This window comes from Salarias fasciatus, chromosome 22, assembly GCF_902148845.1.
Source record: "Salarias fasciatus chromosome 22, fSalaFa1.1, whole genome shotgun sequence".
NCBI classification, from domain to species: Eukaryota; Metazoa; Chordata; class Actinopteri; order Blenniiformes; family Blenniidae; genus Salarias; species Salarias fasciatus.
In genome coordinates, this window is record NC_043765.1 from 7,198,468 (window position 1) to 7,214,791 (window position 16,324).

At 40.0% G+C, this 16,324-nt stretch overlaps 1 protein-coding gene across 8 annotated transcripts in view; it reads right to left on the bottom strand.

Annotated features, from left to right (window-relative positions):
- The window catches only part of LOC115409924 (myocyte-specific enhancer factor 2D homolog), a 32,760-nt gene that overhangs the window by 15,049 nt on the left and 1,387 nt on the right, over positions 1-16,324 (bottom strand). For all 8 annotated transcript variants that reach the window (XM_030121269.1, XM_030121270.1, XM_030121264.1 and 5 more), the window contains exons 2-4: positions 6,077-6,463; positions 784-987; positions 386-523 (exon numbers count right to left, since the gene is read on the bottom strand). In XM_030121269.1, the coding sequence (XP_029977129.1) occupies positions 386-523; positions 784-987; positions 6,077-6,130 (396 nt within the window). In that variant the 5' untranslated portion in view covers positions 6,131-6,463. The remainder of the gene's footprint in view (positions 1-385; positions 524-783; positions 988-6,076; positions 6,464-16,324) is intronic.

The following is a 16,324-nucleotide window of genomic DNA, read 5'->3' on the forward strand; positions in this document are numbered from 1 at the left end:
GAGCAACAATTGTGAAAAAACCACACTTGTGAAAGTCAGATTTAATGGGAAGTAAGAGATGAGTATCGTCAGCATACAGTCGTAACAACAAAGCTGCAGCAGCTGTAAGAGAATTCATATTATCTTAATGGCTCAAAACAAAAGCCAAATACAACTTCAGCCCAAACACTGTCAACATATCTGTTATCCTCTATGATGATCACAAGTATATCATGTTTTCACCAGACTAAGATGAGTAAAGTGTGAAACATGTGGTTGGAGGAACTTCACACCTATAGCAGTTTCTAGTTGACGAGACAGAAGATCAACGCAAATGTCTGGCAGGTCAAAAGGGAAGCAGAACAACATGCAGCTAGAAAACGCTGCATGACTTTCTCAAACTTACTCCGTAGCGTTTGAAGAGAACGTCCAGGTCCTCTGTGGTCTTGCGATACTTGTCATCATTAAGGGGACTTTGGTCAATAGAGTCTTCACCGTCCGGCTCAGGACTGTCACAACCGTTGAAACCTTTCTTTCTCAAAGTCTGAGAATACAAAACAGAAAGAGTTAATCAGTTATCACAGAGTCAGAAAGTACATTTCTGTAATCACAGTTTATACCAAAAACAGATCCACATTAAGGCTTTTCTGTTTCAGAAAAAAGATTTCTGATCACGAATATGATTAAAAACTTTCTCCTGCAAATATTTGCCACAAGGTAAAGCGGTCATTTTCCGAGACAAGGTGATTTTGCTTGGAAAGTAAAGAAAAAAAATCTGATGCAAAACTGGTACGGCGGCTTCACCTCGATGATGTCGGCGTTGGTCCGGCTCTCGTGCGGCTCGTTGTACTCGGTGTATTTGAGCAGGACCTTGTCCATGTCGGTGCTGGCGTACTGGAACAGCTTGTTTGCATGGTTGAAGATGATCAGGGCAATCTCGCAGTCGCACAACACGCTCAGCTCGTATGCTTTCTTCATCAAGCCGAACTTTCGCTTCGTAAATGTGACCTGAGAGAGAAACATGAGAAAAAAAGTTCAGGATGGAGGGAGCAGAAAGGAAAAACTGTGCGGTTTGAGACTTATGGTGAGTTAATGTGTTGAAGCTGATTACTTGGGTTGGCGCATATAAATATAGCTTCTCCTTGTCGCTGCCTTCAATCCCTCAAGTTTATTTTCCATGGTTACAATGCTGCTACTGATGTAAACACTTCCCCATGCACAGGTCTGCAGTGATCCACGCACAAAGAGGAGCAAAATCTAATTGATAATTCAGGAAACGTTGATGACCTGTGAGTAATATTTCAGCTGACTCGTGGTGCGGAAAATACATTCAGCTGCCTAACAGACAAACACATTAGATAACAATGGCAGACACAGATAATAGAGAAATGTTTTGTGTTGGTTTTTTCTGCTTTCATCATAAAGAGCCATCAATGAAACACAATAGCGTTGGTTTCCAGCATCAATACTGAAGCATCCTCGTTTCTGTGGCCTTTTGTGAGTCATGATTATTAGCACTACAGTGAAAAAATAACCTTCAAACTGTTTGGATTCACAGCATTCACTAATCATTAATCTTCATTTACGACGCTTTTTATAGGCATTACGATCAGTCTTGTTGATATTTTTAGCTTTGATACACGAGCAATTAACATTTATTTTATCTTGTTTATACCCGAACTTTGAAAACTAAAAATAGAACAAGAACAAAAGAACGACTGATAAATGATTTATCTCAAACAGTGGAGTCTTTCATGGTTTCTGCCATCGTTACATGTGTGTACATGTCTGTACAGTGAGGCAGTAACGTAAAAGACGCCATAACACCAAAGGTGTTTTTTCCCCCGTTTGGAGGGAACTGAAGTAAATGGAGAAAACTCAGGAATCCAGAAGGAGAACATGCAAACTGTACAAAGAAAGAATCTACAGAAGAGAAGAGCTCCAAAACCAACTCATTACAAGCAAGTTATGCATGAGACCACCTCTCAACACAACCTTGAAGCAGACGGGCTGCGGCGACAGAGCACCATGCGGCCACTGCCGTCAGCTGACAACAAGAAACCGAGGTTATGCTTCACACAGGTTCACCCAGATAACAGATCTGGAAGGTTAGTTTGCCCTTCTGATGACTCTCAATTTATGCTGCCGCATTCAAATGGTCAGAATTTGGCGTAAACAACATGACAGCATGGATCCATTCTGCCTTGTTTCAACAGTTCGGGCTGCTAGCTGTGTGAATCTTTTTAACAGACTTTGCATCCCTTTAAACAGTTGAGAGTTCTGGAATCATCACAGCCTACTTGCTCATCATCTCCTTCCTTCTACAAAGTGTATCCTGTACTACAAACTCATTGGTTTACTCGACTGATATTTCTGGTGCTGACTCACAAAGAGGCTGAAGTTTAACCACTTAGTCAACTAACACTGTGAATCCTCAAACATATCTATATGAAGTGAAATCTGGGAAGTATTTTAAATCTGTGTCATGAAGGATTAAAGAAGTTCTGAAGGCATGTGAATGATATATTAGGGCCAGTAAGTGTAAATAAAAATGAATGTACTCAATGTCAGATACACTAAACTCAAGACAGAGACTTTTAAAAATCTCAATAATCTGACTGGCATTCAATTTCATGGTGGATTTTGGACAAATTATAAGTAAAGTGTAAAAAAAAAAAAAAAAAATCAGCCTGCATAGATAGTTTAGAGCTGTTGAGATATTGAATGACAGTACAACCTCAAACTTTCCTTGACGGTTCTTACTGTAGTAAGAACAAAAAAAAAAAAAAAACACTTCAACAAATTAAGTTTTTAAGAGGTCCTTCAACTCAGCTGAGGAAAAAAAGCAGAACTCAATGGATGTGTCCATTTAGCTCCAAATGCTTATACATTTAGACTTATCTGAAAATGGGCCAAAAGAAATCCAGTCATGGAAAAATCTTGTGCTCCAAGATTGCTCCCAAGCCACTAAGAAGAGAGCATGAGGCAAAATACTCCATGGTGTGATGAAAACATGATTAAACTTCTCAGCTGTGTTACAAAGCACTCTGTTTGGCAGAGCTGAGGCTCGTCTTCATCGCTCCCCCAGCGCCATCACTCCCGTGAAGAGCGATGGCAGCCTCACGCAGCCAAAAGAAAAAGAAGACCACAAATGGTGTCAACAAAAAGGCTAAATTCTGTGGACAGCCTGCTTTTGAATACTTGAGACCTTTCACACTTGGAAAAGACAGATACTAGTGAGGAACAATGGCACGAGCATGAAGCCAAATCAACAACAGAGCTGTGCAGTCATGACCCGAGTCCAACACAAAAATCTGAATGATTTCTAGACAGCTGTGACCAACTCGTCAAACCCTGTTCAAAACCCCGAGACTGGTGCAAACCTCCCATCAGCAACCTGCTCAGCGACACTTTCCAGAGTAGCTCATTCCGGGTTTTTCTTCTGGTTCCACATACTAAGATTTTTCATGGCCGTGCAAAACACATTCGACACTGATTTTTTTTTTTTTACCCCCAAACTAAGTAAACACTGACATAAATAACACTTTTAAGTAAGTGGCTGCTCGATGCAATATTTTTTCATGGTTTTGGTTTTACTCTGCACTGCCTGGATAACTTTATTTTTGTTTCAAAATGACATTTAACTACATAATAACTAAAGCAACTGGACCTCTCCACGAAAGACAGTTCAATAACATTGGATTCAGGCATGTCTGAACAAGAAAGTTACTGGTTGGGAAAGTCCCGCTTCCAACTGAGAACAGGAAACATGCAACAAGTGGACACATACTCCGCAAGAGCAGAGATTTTCATTTGTTTCCTCAAAGTGAAACGCAAGAGCAGAAATCCTGAGAACACATTGCACGTTCGCTTTTCCATCGACCATGTTTACAAATTTCTGACCAATCACACAACATCACATGAGGGCGAAAAAAAGTTTTCACGTGTCGAGAACAAGCTGCAAGAACTCCCACAGCAGGACGGCGAGAACATCGCAATGTCAGTATTTTTCTTTTGGGGGAGTGAAGAAATTTCACACTTCTTGCTCGCTGGACTTTTGGATCCTTCTTAATCTCCAGAAAAAAGGACAAACAGCACTGGTATATCTGGTCAAAGTCGACATACAGCTGAATTTAATTTGAATTACTTCAGCGTTTTGTCGTTGACAAACTTGAACTGGGACGAGTTATGCTGTGGTTCGTAACACTGTTTCCTATGTTGTTTTGTAAGTCATGCTGAATTAGAATCAGTTTGTTCTCTGAATCTCTCCCAATTTCCCAGTGAAAAGTTCAGAGTTTACCAACTTTCAGGTGCATTAACTCCACTCAGAATTCTAAATTTTTACACTTCCGCATTGGGATTGTTGATGATGAAAAAAAAAAAAAAAAAAAAAACAGACAACAGATAATCTCCCACATCATCTACGAAAACATACAAACAGCATAACGCATGAGTCAAAATCCAGGTGAAAATATGAATGTATAGTCAATATTCTCCAATGATTTCACTGTTAGAATTTCTGACGGTTTTTGTAACGACCGAGTTCAGATCTGAAGCCCGGTTATTTCTGCTTTAATTAAAACAAAGGACGCTCTGTCAAGAAATGCTATTTCCGCTGGCGTGTTGGGTGATGTCTGATTTCCTCACTCACTGAAACGTCCCATTTTTTAACTGAAAACATCTGAAAATAATACAAACAGTGTATTACTACTTCTCAAAGTTATCCTATACCTCAACTTCTCTGTTGCTCATGGAAACAACTCTGGAGTCTTTCCTCAGGCAGAGGGATGAGCAAAGAAAATCAAGTGACACTTTTCAAACAGTTTATGGCTGATTTTTCAATGACACATGGAAAGCTGTTTAACAGTTGAGCTCATTTTGGCTGCTGAAGGCACGCAGATTATTTCAGTTGTACATCAACTCGACACCGAAACAGCGTTGCTGTTCAATCCACTGAGCCGTATGTTGTCATAAAAACAACAATTTATTCCAAATTGTCACGCGAACATGGAGGAGCTCCTTTAATCAGACCCAGAGCAGCAACAGTGAGGCTGCTTTGATGACTGAACCGCTGCGTTTGTTTTTTAAAATCTCTCAAACAGAATTACTTTAAAAGCTGCTTATTTTCCTTCTTTACTGTTCATCTGGATCCATTTTGTGGCATAAATATCAAACGCCAATAAACAGCATAGCAGAGCGACACGCCACATGTTGCTCTGTGAAAAAATTAAGGGTAAAAATGAAAAGAAAAACAGAGGGACGATGAAAATCGGACTTAAGTATGTGAAAATTTGCTATCCACCCTGATTCTCAAAGATCTGCAGTGGCTGACAGACAGTTGGGTTCTATTCATTAAAGATCCTCTTTCGTTTCGTCGTTATCTACAGTTAGAAAAAAGCCATTTCCAGAGAAACAACGCTCTGGATTGTTCCGAGACAAAATGACAGAAGTTTAACATTTCATGTCACGACTGTGATATTTGAATGTAAAAAACTGTTTTTTCCTCCAATAGGGCGATCACACAAATGCAATGACTGGCAAATTCAGCATCTCCATGTGTTTGCAGATTTATCACCTCAAGCAATGTGACAAAAAAACCACGTCTGTCGAAAACTACAAATTAATAAAAGGTTGCATAAGCTGATTTTAATACGAAGGATTTCTAAACAGCAGTGATTTTTTTTAACTCCATTTCTGGTATTTTTTTGCAAAAAACAGAAAAAAAGCTGCAAAAATGTTAGTTGATACAAATAAACATTTTTTAAAAAGTCCAGAAACTTTTTTTTAAAGCACATAAGTCAAAAATAGTGAGCAAGAAGCAAACGGAAAAGATAATAAAGCCTGTCATTTTAAAATTTTTAAAGTACAGAATAAATCAACAGTTGTATATATCTGAATATGTACAACTGTAAATAAGATAACAAATCAGGCAGATCAGATATTTGATGTTAGTATTTTAACACTCAAACTTTTAACTTCATACTTTATTTGATGTTTATTCAGTCACATAAAAAGTCTTTCTGATGTTTTTAGATGAAGAAACAATGAAAGAAAAAAAAGATAAAGAAGAATGACTACTGAGCCACCACAGACTCACCTGCTTGTTCCTTTCGTCGGTGATCCGTTGGATCTGAATCTTTTTCCTACCCATGATGCTTTGCAGTTGTGGAGACAAACGTCGCAGTCGATCAAGTGGTGAAGCGCCTCTCGGAAGGTGAGAGAGGAAGTGCAGTCCAAACACGCTCAGACACAGTCATGCATCCGAGGACACGTGCGCACGCACATTTCTCTGACCAGGTGCGGTGAGACAACGAGGTCGGCTCGTTTTGTTTTTGTTTTTTTTCCCCCAACGGGAGGCGAATGAAGAGCGGGCGCTGCAGAGACGTGTGATGTGGAGAAGTGGAAAAGGAGCTCAGTTCATCGTTTCTTCGACCGCCGCCAAAGTGACAAACTTCCCTGCAGCAAGGAGGACGTCGCTCCTCTCCTGCAAACACAAAGACACCAAAATGTTACTCAAACGTCCCAAAAGTACAAAACTCAAAAATAAGAGGAGCTACAAGAGGCGATTACATCTGCACGGACTCATAAATCATTAGGCTATCAAATTGTTGTCACATGAGAAGATGAAAATAACATGACAATGTTCAGACAAATTAAATGGAGAGCAACAAAGACAGCAGTGCTGTGTGGTCACGAGGGCAGAGGAGACACCAGCCGGCGCAGGCTGCAGCTGAATCACAAGTTACACTCAGCGCAACGTTCAAACGAGCCATTTCAGAACAGATCATGTGTGTGAGATCTTCAACATTCAGACTGTCCAACATCAAGAAACTGCAAGACAAAAAGGCACTATTTTCTGTTGCTAATATAATTCAAAACTGCTGAAAAATGTTTTTGTTTTTAAAGAAAACAAGATGCATAAAACACTAAAAAAGGATATGTTCACTCTAACCATTCATAACGTTATCAAAAAGTTACCAGCGCCGCCTCCACAGAGACCTGCGGACAACAAACTCCTCAGGATAAACTAGCCTCTGCTCATGTACAGACAGTTACTATTACAAGCACTGGTGTATTTGATCTGTGAAGATGTCTGTCCTCTCTGAAACGTTTTTGCGTTGAGACAGTGACGTTCTGGCGACAAAGACAATCTAGAAATGCCGTCCGACCACTAGTGGGTGCTGGGTGTGTTTATGGAATAAAACCATCCACGGGCACACAGATAGCAGTACCCTGTAAACACTCGAGTGCCTTTAAACCGTCTGTCTCCGTGGCCTCGGCACACTCGGCGTCTGTAGTAAGAAGAAAAGGTTTCATGCGATCCAGATGACGGTGCACTATGCTTCACTGGAGACGCGCTGTTTAACTCAAAAGCGTGAGCAGCACAAAAGACACCGGGATTCGCTGAAACAGAAGGATAATGGCCAAACAGCCAAGAGGAAGAGTGGGGTTATTTTGTTTTTCAGGAAGTCAACAATAACTATGATGTTGATACCAGGTGGGAGCACTAATGTTGACACGGAGAAATTGGGCAGATTGGAGGCGGTGTTGCAGCTGGTGGCCTGTTTGGCTGTGAAAACGGTTGTTCTTTTAACACTTTTTCTCTCTTGAAAGACGCACGAAATAAAAGTACATCGTTTCATTTGTTTAGCATTTCGCTACACCCCTATTAATGAGCCATCATGTGGCTAACGTAACGAACTGAAGTAGTTTCTCTTGCAGGCTCATAGTTAGGTATCACTGGTCTACTAGATTTGTCTTCAGTAATAAGATTTGAACTTTAACAAAACTGACCGGTTGAATAAAGTGAGCTTGAAAGACCTTTCTTTATGTTCAGTGATCATGACTGTAAGAACAATCCGTACATGTTTTTGTTTTGTGTTTTTTGGTGTTCAACATTCTAAAAAACAAAAGTTCAGTCACTGTGGGAGTGCCAGGCTCGACATGATCTGAACACAAATGGCCACAATACAGATGTTTGACAACTAAGGAGTTTGTCTCAAGTCAATTCTTTTGCCTGTTTATTATTGAGAGTACTTCAGAGGTACGCATGAAACTGCCATTTCAGAATTCATTTTAAATTTTGAGCAAAAGATGTTGAGTTCAATATATTTTTATATAGATATCACATTGAGGTAAATAATGCAATGTGACCTCTCCGATGACATCCAGCTCCACACTGGAAAGATCAAACGCAAAAAGACAGTCACAAGCTAACCAGCATGGAGACAACACACAAACTCCACACACAAAGCTCAAACCAGGGAAAGAATGGTAACTACTGCACTGCTGTTTCAAATTCAGCATCTCCAATCCATATTCTGATTGAAAACAACAAATAAAAACGAACATCTTGAAGTATAAATATAACTGAGTTTCATACCTCATAAGCTGGAACAAAGACAAAGTGAAATGGCAAGGACTAAATTGTACATATTGTACATTTAAATAATTTATTCTCTGAGAAAAACATGGTGTGAATGCTCAGTCTATCTAACTGTCACCAGCTCGTACCCACTTCTTTAAATTGTTATCTGCTACAAACATTGAAACAGTGAGGATGAGGAGGCTGGTGTCATGTATTATTATTGACATTTCACTAATACGGTAATACCATTTCAATGGTTAATTTTAGTCAGAACATGAACTGAAAAATTAAGTTTTTAAAGACAGAAATGCATAACTAATGTGTAAGAAATGATTTTCACACCTTTCTTTTTAATTAAAAATGTATCCTATATGAATGATATGAATGATACACAAAAGTGTTTCAGTCTCAAAAGTAAATAAAGTCTCAAAATATAACTTTGCAACACATAATTATTCCCCAAGTATTTCAATGAGTTCCCTATCAAAGGTTCGAATTATTTTCCCTTTTAAGAGACATTTTACATGTGTATTGGATCACAGTGGTTTGCCCTGTTATGGACCCCTCAACCTCAGAAAGGATAAAGTGGTAAAGAAGATGGATGGTTGAAGGTAGAGACATGAGAATAAAGCCTGACAGCTAAAACGTGAGCTGATTAATGGACTTTGATATCACTCATGTTGACAACAGGGTCAATCATTGATATGTTCATGTCAAGTACATTTGAGAATTTTCCTGCCTTTAAAGTGCGATTGCCGTTGAACAACCGCCCTGTCAAGTTCCTACAGCGTCAAAAGTTACATAACAGCCATAAAGTGGAAGAAAAATTCAAGCAAGCACAATGTTTCTTCCATCAATCGGTGACTTACAATATAACAAAGACAATATCCTATCCTTCTGGGTAAATTCATGCCAGACGGATCAATTAAATGGAATAATCAATGTTAAAGCTGATTTATTGCCGCCTTGCACAGAGCTAAGCACTTTAACATGTGAGTCATCAGGATAAACAAGAAAACGGTCAGCATTTTTTTCCCCCCCCCACACGCGTGATGCCTCGGCCCTCTTTAGGGCCACTCGGTGGCCAGCGCTGAAACAATCAATGTCGTTTCACTTTGAAGGGAAGTCAGAGGGGGCCGGCGTGAAAAAGAAAGTCAGTGGGCAGCTCGAAGACCTTTAATAGCTGATTCAGTGGGAAAAAGTACCAGTCACGGCGGCTTCACAAGGCTCGGAGAACTGCATTGATCGAGGTGGTGAATCAAGACATTTCACCTCAAGATCAATATCATGATATTTTCTGTATGAGAAGCTAAAGTTTGTCTCAGAAACATAAGAAATTCTTTGTCGGCTGCACTGTTGACCTTGAACATGTGGGCTCTCCGTCTTTGTGCGCTCTGAATCACTGCCGGGGAGTCTTTATGTCGGGCATACCTTGAAATTGTCATTACCATTTGTATGAAGGCCTGATAGCCATGAATAAATAAATGAGAACAGTGGAGAATGGATGAATAGGAAATCCTTGAGAACTCTGCTGTAGCTCAAATCTCTGAGCCGCTCCTCACACAAACAGACAGATTTGAGGCTGAAGAAAGCGTCCGCCCTCTACGCTGGCTTAACGGATGTATTGACATGAAGTTATTCCAGTTTAACATATTAGCTGTCTCGCTGATAAATATTTAGAGAGCACCATACAGACAGCAGCATCATGTTTAGGTGTTATAATTCATTAGGTCATGGATACAGCTGCATTTTATCCTGCCTGCGGTGAGAGCTTTTAAGATATCTACAGCTGTGATTTACCTTCACAGCTGGGTTGCTCAGCGAGTCATATATTAATCACAACATTTCATTAAACACAGCCTGGTGCCGTGCCGATGCTTTGCATTCAGGAGAGCTGGTCTGCTGCATTAAATCAGGCACTCCAGCACACAAGAGGACTCCCATGTTTCATTATGGATTAATTCACAGAACAACAGAAAAACCCCACATAAGAGATTTTCCTGCTTCTTTTTGTGACCTTTAGCTTCTGCGGCAGTGTTCAGCGATAGTATTCACCAGTACTTTTGACATCTTTAATTCCGCATCCCTATGTACACCAATCAGCCATTACATTGAGACTATTGATCGGTGACCTAAATAATGCTGAACGTGAGAATTTGTGAAGTTTTGACACAGGCCAAATTGTAAAATCTAACAACTGGGTCAGAACATCTCCAAAAGCTTTTGTGAAGTGTCCATAGTCTGCTGCGGTCAGTATTCATCAAAAGTGGCACCAGAAAGGAAAGGAGGTGAACCTGAGACAAGGTCATGACCAGCTACAGCTAGCTGATGAGCATGGATCTATGGAGGGGGCGCACTGCAACCAACAGGCCTTAAAGCTGATCACACCTCCAGAGATTTATTACACAATATTACACCATGTAGCATCAATAGAATGCATAACATTAATACTAGGCCATAATGCCAGGAGCTGATAAGTGTCTATTCAAGTCCAAACCAGGCTAAAATAATTGTAATTATAAATCTATTGTTCTGCGTCATGATGTTAAAGAAAGATTTGGACGTGACTTTAACACTTTCTAAAAAAACAGAAAAGAAAAAAAAAATCTTTCACCCTGTTAAAAAATATTACCTTGAATGAAAACCAATTATAAATAATGAAAAATCCTCAAATAGAGCAAGTATTATATGATTCCATTGGTCAGAAGTAAAGCAGTTCAATCTTTGTCATTTCTCATTTGATTTTTTTGAAGTTGCATACAGAGAAACATCTTTTAATTTGTCATTTGTAATACATGACATTTGTGTTTGGTTTGGTGTGATACAGGATGAGTTAAACAAAGGAGAACATGGTGCTTTCTTCAGCATTCACAGCTTCCATGGGGATAGAAGTGAACAAGCTGTATTTAATTTAATTTAGGAATGACAAAGCGCCAACTACATACTGAACCAAAGCTAAACATTCACAGTAAAAACTAAACGAAAAGTCAAAACCGCTCCAACCACTCTAACCGCTATTCACCTCAAACCCATCTCCTTCCTCCACGCAGGCGTTACCGTCTCCCTCCAGTCTTCACCCTCCACGTTTCTGCTTTCCTGTGGGATTGTTGTTAGGCCAGACGGAAAAATTGAAAACCGCCACTGGAGTGCACATGGGGCCTCCGTGAGCCACATTTCAACACGCGTCCAGCTTGAGAATTCATCAGAAGATGTTAGCGCTCCGGCAGATTAGCTTCACCTCTAATGATTGCTGGGATGATTCTCCGACTGCACATATGGACAGCTACATGACGTATCGATCGTATGAATGCCTCTGCCCCTCTCATTCTTCATTCTTCTCGGTAAATTTTGCGCTCGTACTATGAACACCTGCAGCAGCAGCAGCAGCAGCAGCTGGTCTTTATATCCTGTCATACATTTTCTGCTTGCTGGCTGACTGATTTCTAGAGATGTCCATATGTGATGTGCTGTATTGGTATCGACACCAATACTAATCTGACTGAGCAGACCAGGTGTCAGCTCTACACGACATCCTCACTATCGCACTTGTTTATTCACCGCAGGCCAGGGTTTTTTTTTTTCTTTTTTTCTTTTTCACTTGCGTTGAAGCATCTCTGGATTCACGAAACTTCACATAAAATGTTTGCAGGGACTTCTACCTATGGCAAAGTTCTGAGTTCAGCTGTGGCATGGCTGCCTGCCAACGCAGGTCGACCCCCGCCAGCGGAGCGATCACAAACAGCAGCCGTAGTTTTCACACTCTCAGTCATCATCTGGAGTTAAGACGTCGCAAATGACGCAGGTTGCTTCAAAGAAGAGCCTCCGTGAAGTCAGTCGATCATTGGTGGCAGATTGCTGTGATAATAACAATTATCACTAAACATCAAAGTTAAATTTTTGATCAACAGTTATTCAATCTGTTCAAACTCAAATAATGTAAGCCACTCTTCAAGAGAACATTCAAAATGATTATTATTCTTATTTTTGATATTTTTTGATAATTTGAGTCACCGCACATCTAATTCGTTATATGGTCTTACAAACAAAGCCAACACATTAAGTCCCAGGTTCACTGTGAGGTCTTAGGTGGCAACTTAACTCTTGGAGTGGTTTTAAAATCAATACGTGAATGGTTCAATAGAACCAATCAGTGGAAAGTGAGTTACGCTTATTTGTACACAGCAATATTGACTGCCGTGAAGGTTGCATGTTCACTGCAGGGAGCAAGTTGAGGTTAGGTGGCTTGCTCAAACAACCAACCTTGACCTTGAAAGAACACACACTCCGTGGCTGCATTCACTTTTAGTTCAAAGTCAAAGTACGTACATGTGCAGAGTAGATATTTCTCCATTTCCTACACAGAGACCTTTGTTAAATCTGACCAAAACAGTAGATGACTTCTCAGTTAACTATCCAATTAACTGTTCTGGCTTCACCACTGCTGCCATTAACCCAAATTGACAACTTGACAGCCTTTGAAGATGTCACATGAAGGTCAGCTGTGGGAACTGACGTGCGAGAAGAGCTCTATTAGACTTTTATTGGTAAATGTCATCTTACGATGCAGAATGCTGTTATGAGACTCCAAAAGCAATACTGGAACATTTACAAAGTTTTACAACAACTTCATACAGGAAGGTTCAAGTTAAAAACACCACAACAGTTCTCTGATAACATGAGTTAAGCAATTTGCTCTCGAAGCCAATCTGAAGAGATCCTACACTCATCTTTAATACTGTCAAATGATTATTGACATTTTCCAACGATTCAACAATGACACCAAACTAACAATGTGCAAAGGTGGAGCTTTTCATACCTCCATAGCTTTCCATGGCACCGCTGAGTGTCAACATAGCTCACTCATTGGCTGTAACTGTAGAGCGCCAGCGCTACAACAGTCACCACAGCACAACATGGAGAAATACCCTACAGCTAGAGGGACAAATGATTATTTGAAAAAAAAAACAAAGCTCTTCCCTTCTGACTCCACTAAGTTTGCCAGTGTCTGCAACGGGCTGCACTGCGAGGCTTCTGTCTGGCCTCCCTCTCTCCCTGACTGCACTCTGCATGGCTGCCCCCTCATTACTGTAATTGACACGTTCATCCCTCCTCTTCCCCCTTAAGGCGCTGATGGCTCAATTAGGAGCTGGCCGGAGGACTGATTGGACACCAAGATAACGAGGTCGCTGCTCGGTTGCAGTTCAGCCCCGGATCCGGCCGAGTCAAACACGCACGGCAACATACGAGTGACCAACGAGGCAGAAAAGACATAGTTTATAAGTCAGTCTAAACATACACTGGAAGACAGCATAAAACCAGTATACCGGCAGCAGATGACTGACTTACAGAGGGAGCAGGTTTGCTTCATTACCGTAAGGAGGGCACTCTGTCACTCTGATAAAAACCATATGAGCAACGCATATGTTTTTGAATCACCCAAGTAGTGGTTACGCAACCTCTGAATATTCTTCTGACGGAGGAGAGCGCAATCAAGCTCAGGGTATGCATCTGTCTGTTTTGGAGTAGTGTAATTAGTGGCAGTGACCTTTAGCGGATTATGCAGTAGCCAATGAAATGTGCCAGAGCCCTGAGATAAATGCTTGGTGCCTCAAACATTACTTGCAGCAGGGTTTTGCCCATCCACAGCTCTCAGACGAGGGTTTTGGACTCTCAACAACCTTCCTGACTCAATCTCCAAAGGTGGACAATAAGAATTTATGCTCAAAGAGTGTCAGGAAACTGCATCAATTGGACACCTGAGAAGATGAAGCTACACACGGCTCCCTTTAAGACTAATAGCTCGCCTGCAGGCAATACAAGCAGAGTTTGGAATATTTCTATTCTCACTGTAATTTTGAAAATAGGCTGTAGGATAAAGGTGAAATCAGTTCAAAGTGGACTTCGGAAAGGCATTAATATATCCAAACACGAAGCCATTTAGTTAAAAATCCACCAACAAAGAAATTAAGCAACCATCACATCCATGGAGGAGAATTAGAGTGTTTGATGCCATATTTTCCTGAAATTTGTCTTGACAGATGCTTGTGTCAATTGACTCTTCAATTAATTACAGTTTTTTCGGCACCAGAAGCTGTCCATCTGAAACAACACCCAACAGAAAGGTGAACAACGTGATCAAAGTTTCAAACGTTTCCTCTTAATAAGAACATGCTTATGCTGCTTATCTCAAAGCTGAAATGTGTACATAAACATTTCCTGCACCCAGATGATTTTCTTTGTGTATTCCTGCAAAGTAAACACCATGAAACAAGCTGCAAAGATTGTATTCAGATGCTGTGAAGTCTTACCGTTCCTGATTTATGTGACAAAAACCAAGAGAAGTTATGAAAAATCTGCCAACAGAGAAATGAATCTTATTGAAGAAACACCTCACAGAACACGAGTATCACTGTTACTGAAAACTTTCCACAACAAAAAGCAAATGAATGAGCTGTTTTCTTAAAATGTTTTCAGAAAATATGGTTGCAATTACTGACACAGCCCAAAGAAAACTTAATTCGTAATTTGAAAAAAGGGTAAATATTAGCAATTTTCTCAGCAAGCCTTCAGTATTTCAATAACAAAAGAGGAATGGGGCAGGCTTCAGCTACCATCTGCTTTAGAACTGTACTTTAGAGTATTTAAAAAAAACATATTAACAATTTCTCTTGCCTGTGTTTGGGAAAGACCACGTTATTAAGATCAAATGAGGTTGGCCAGTGCTACAAAATAAACACCATTTATCAAGATTTCTTCAATTGTTTGTTCGTCTCGTTGGAAATCATCTGTCAAAAGACACAATCGTTGGAATTCCCACAGCTCAAATAATGCTAACATTTCAAGAAATTAATACGGTCTTCAGAAACCGTTGCTGTGGAAAACCTGCATAATTCTGTTCGTCTTGGCTTCCATTCCCAGCTTTGTCAGCTCAAATCCGACCACTGAGGCGGCATGCTTGGAGATAAATATTATTTCTAGCATTTTAATAAATACTTTCTTTTGTGATAACAACGACTTTGGCCAACCAATATGATGATTCTGCTGTAAGGCCAGTAGAGCAATATGACTTGGGAGATTCTGCAATTCAAATGAAATGGCGTTGCTTTGAAATTCCAAAAAAAGAAAGTCTTTTAATGCTCCATCCAAAGCACATATGACCCATTACAACAGAAAATCTGGTGCAGAGCAACCACTGGTGAAATCTGCGCTGCAGATCAGTGGTACGGCACTGCCTACAGATGTTGGGGTGAATCTATCTGCCGGGACGCCACACAGCGGTGGATCACCCTGTCAAACTGGCCTACTTCTGCCCAGCAGCTCTGGTTATCAATCCTGGGAGGGCGAAGAAAAACCAGAGGTGCACAGGCCAGCCACTTAACACATACAACCATGATCACTGCCCCATTTTCTGTTTGTGGGATAACGATAGTCAGGGAATACGGGTAAATACACTTTAATACCCTTGTGACATGACAAAACAGACTCCATGAAGCGGTAAAGAACTAACCCAAAATTTAGATCTACTTTCTAGCAATTTGATACCTCTCCAATATTTTATTACTAATAATATTCAAGATAAAATAGTAACAGATTTGTTATACATGATTCGCAAATAGGCTATAAAATAAAATAAACATTTGCTTTTCACACATAACACAAAAATACTTTTGAAAGCAAAAATCCCACTAAGGTTCACATTCAAAAAATCTTGTTATGATAAAAATCTAGACGTCATTTTTTTAAACTAAAATAAAACAAATCAAGGATGGACAAAACGGGATGTTTTTGCTGATACAAGTGAATCTCAAAGAAAATTGTTCATTGTAAAGTTAACCATTTCCATCTTTCTATAATTACATTTTAATACTACTCATCATATGATTTTGGAAAATGTCCAATGTACACTGCAGTGTTGCATGTATGAATACCAATAAAGAGTGAAATTTGAATCTCCACAAAGACTTCCAAGCATGTTTT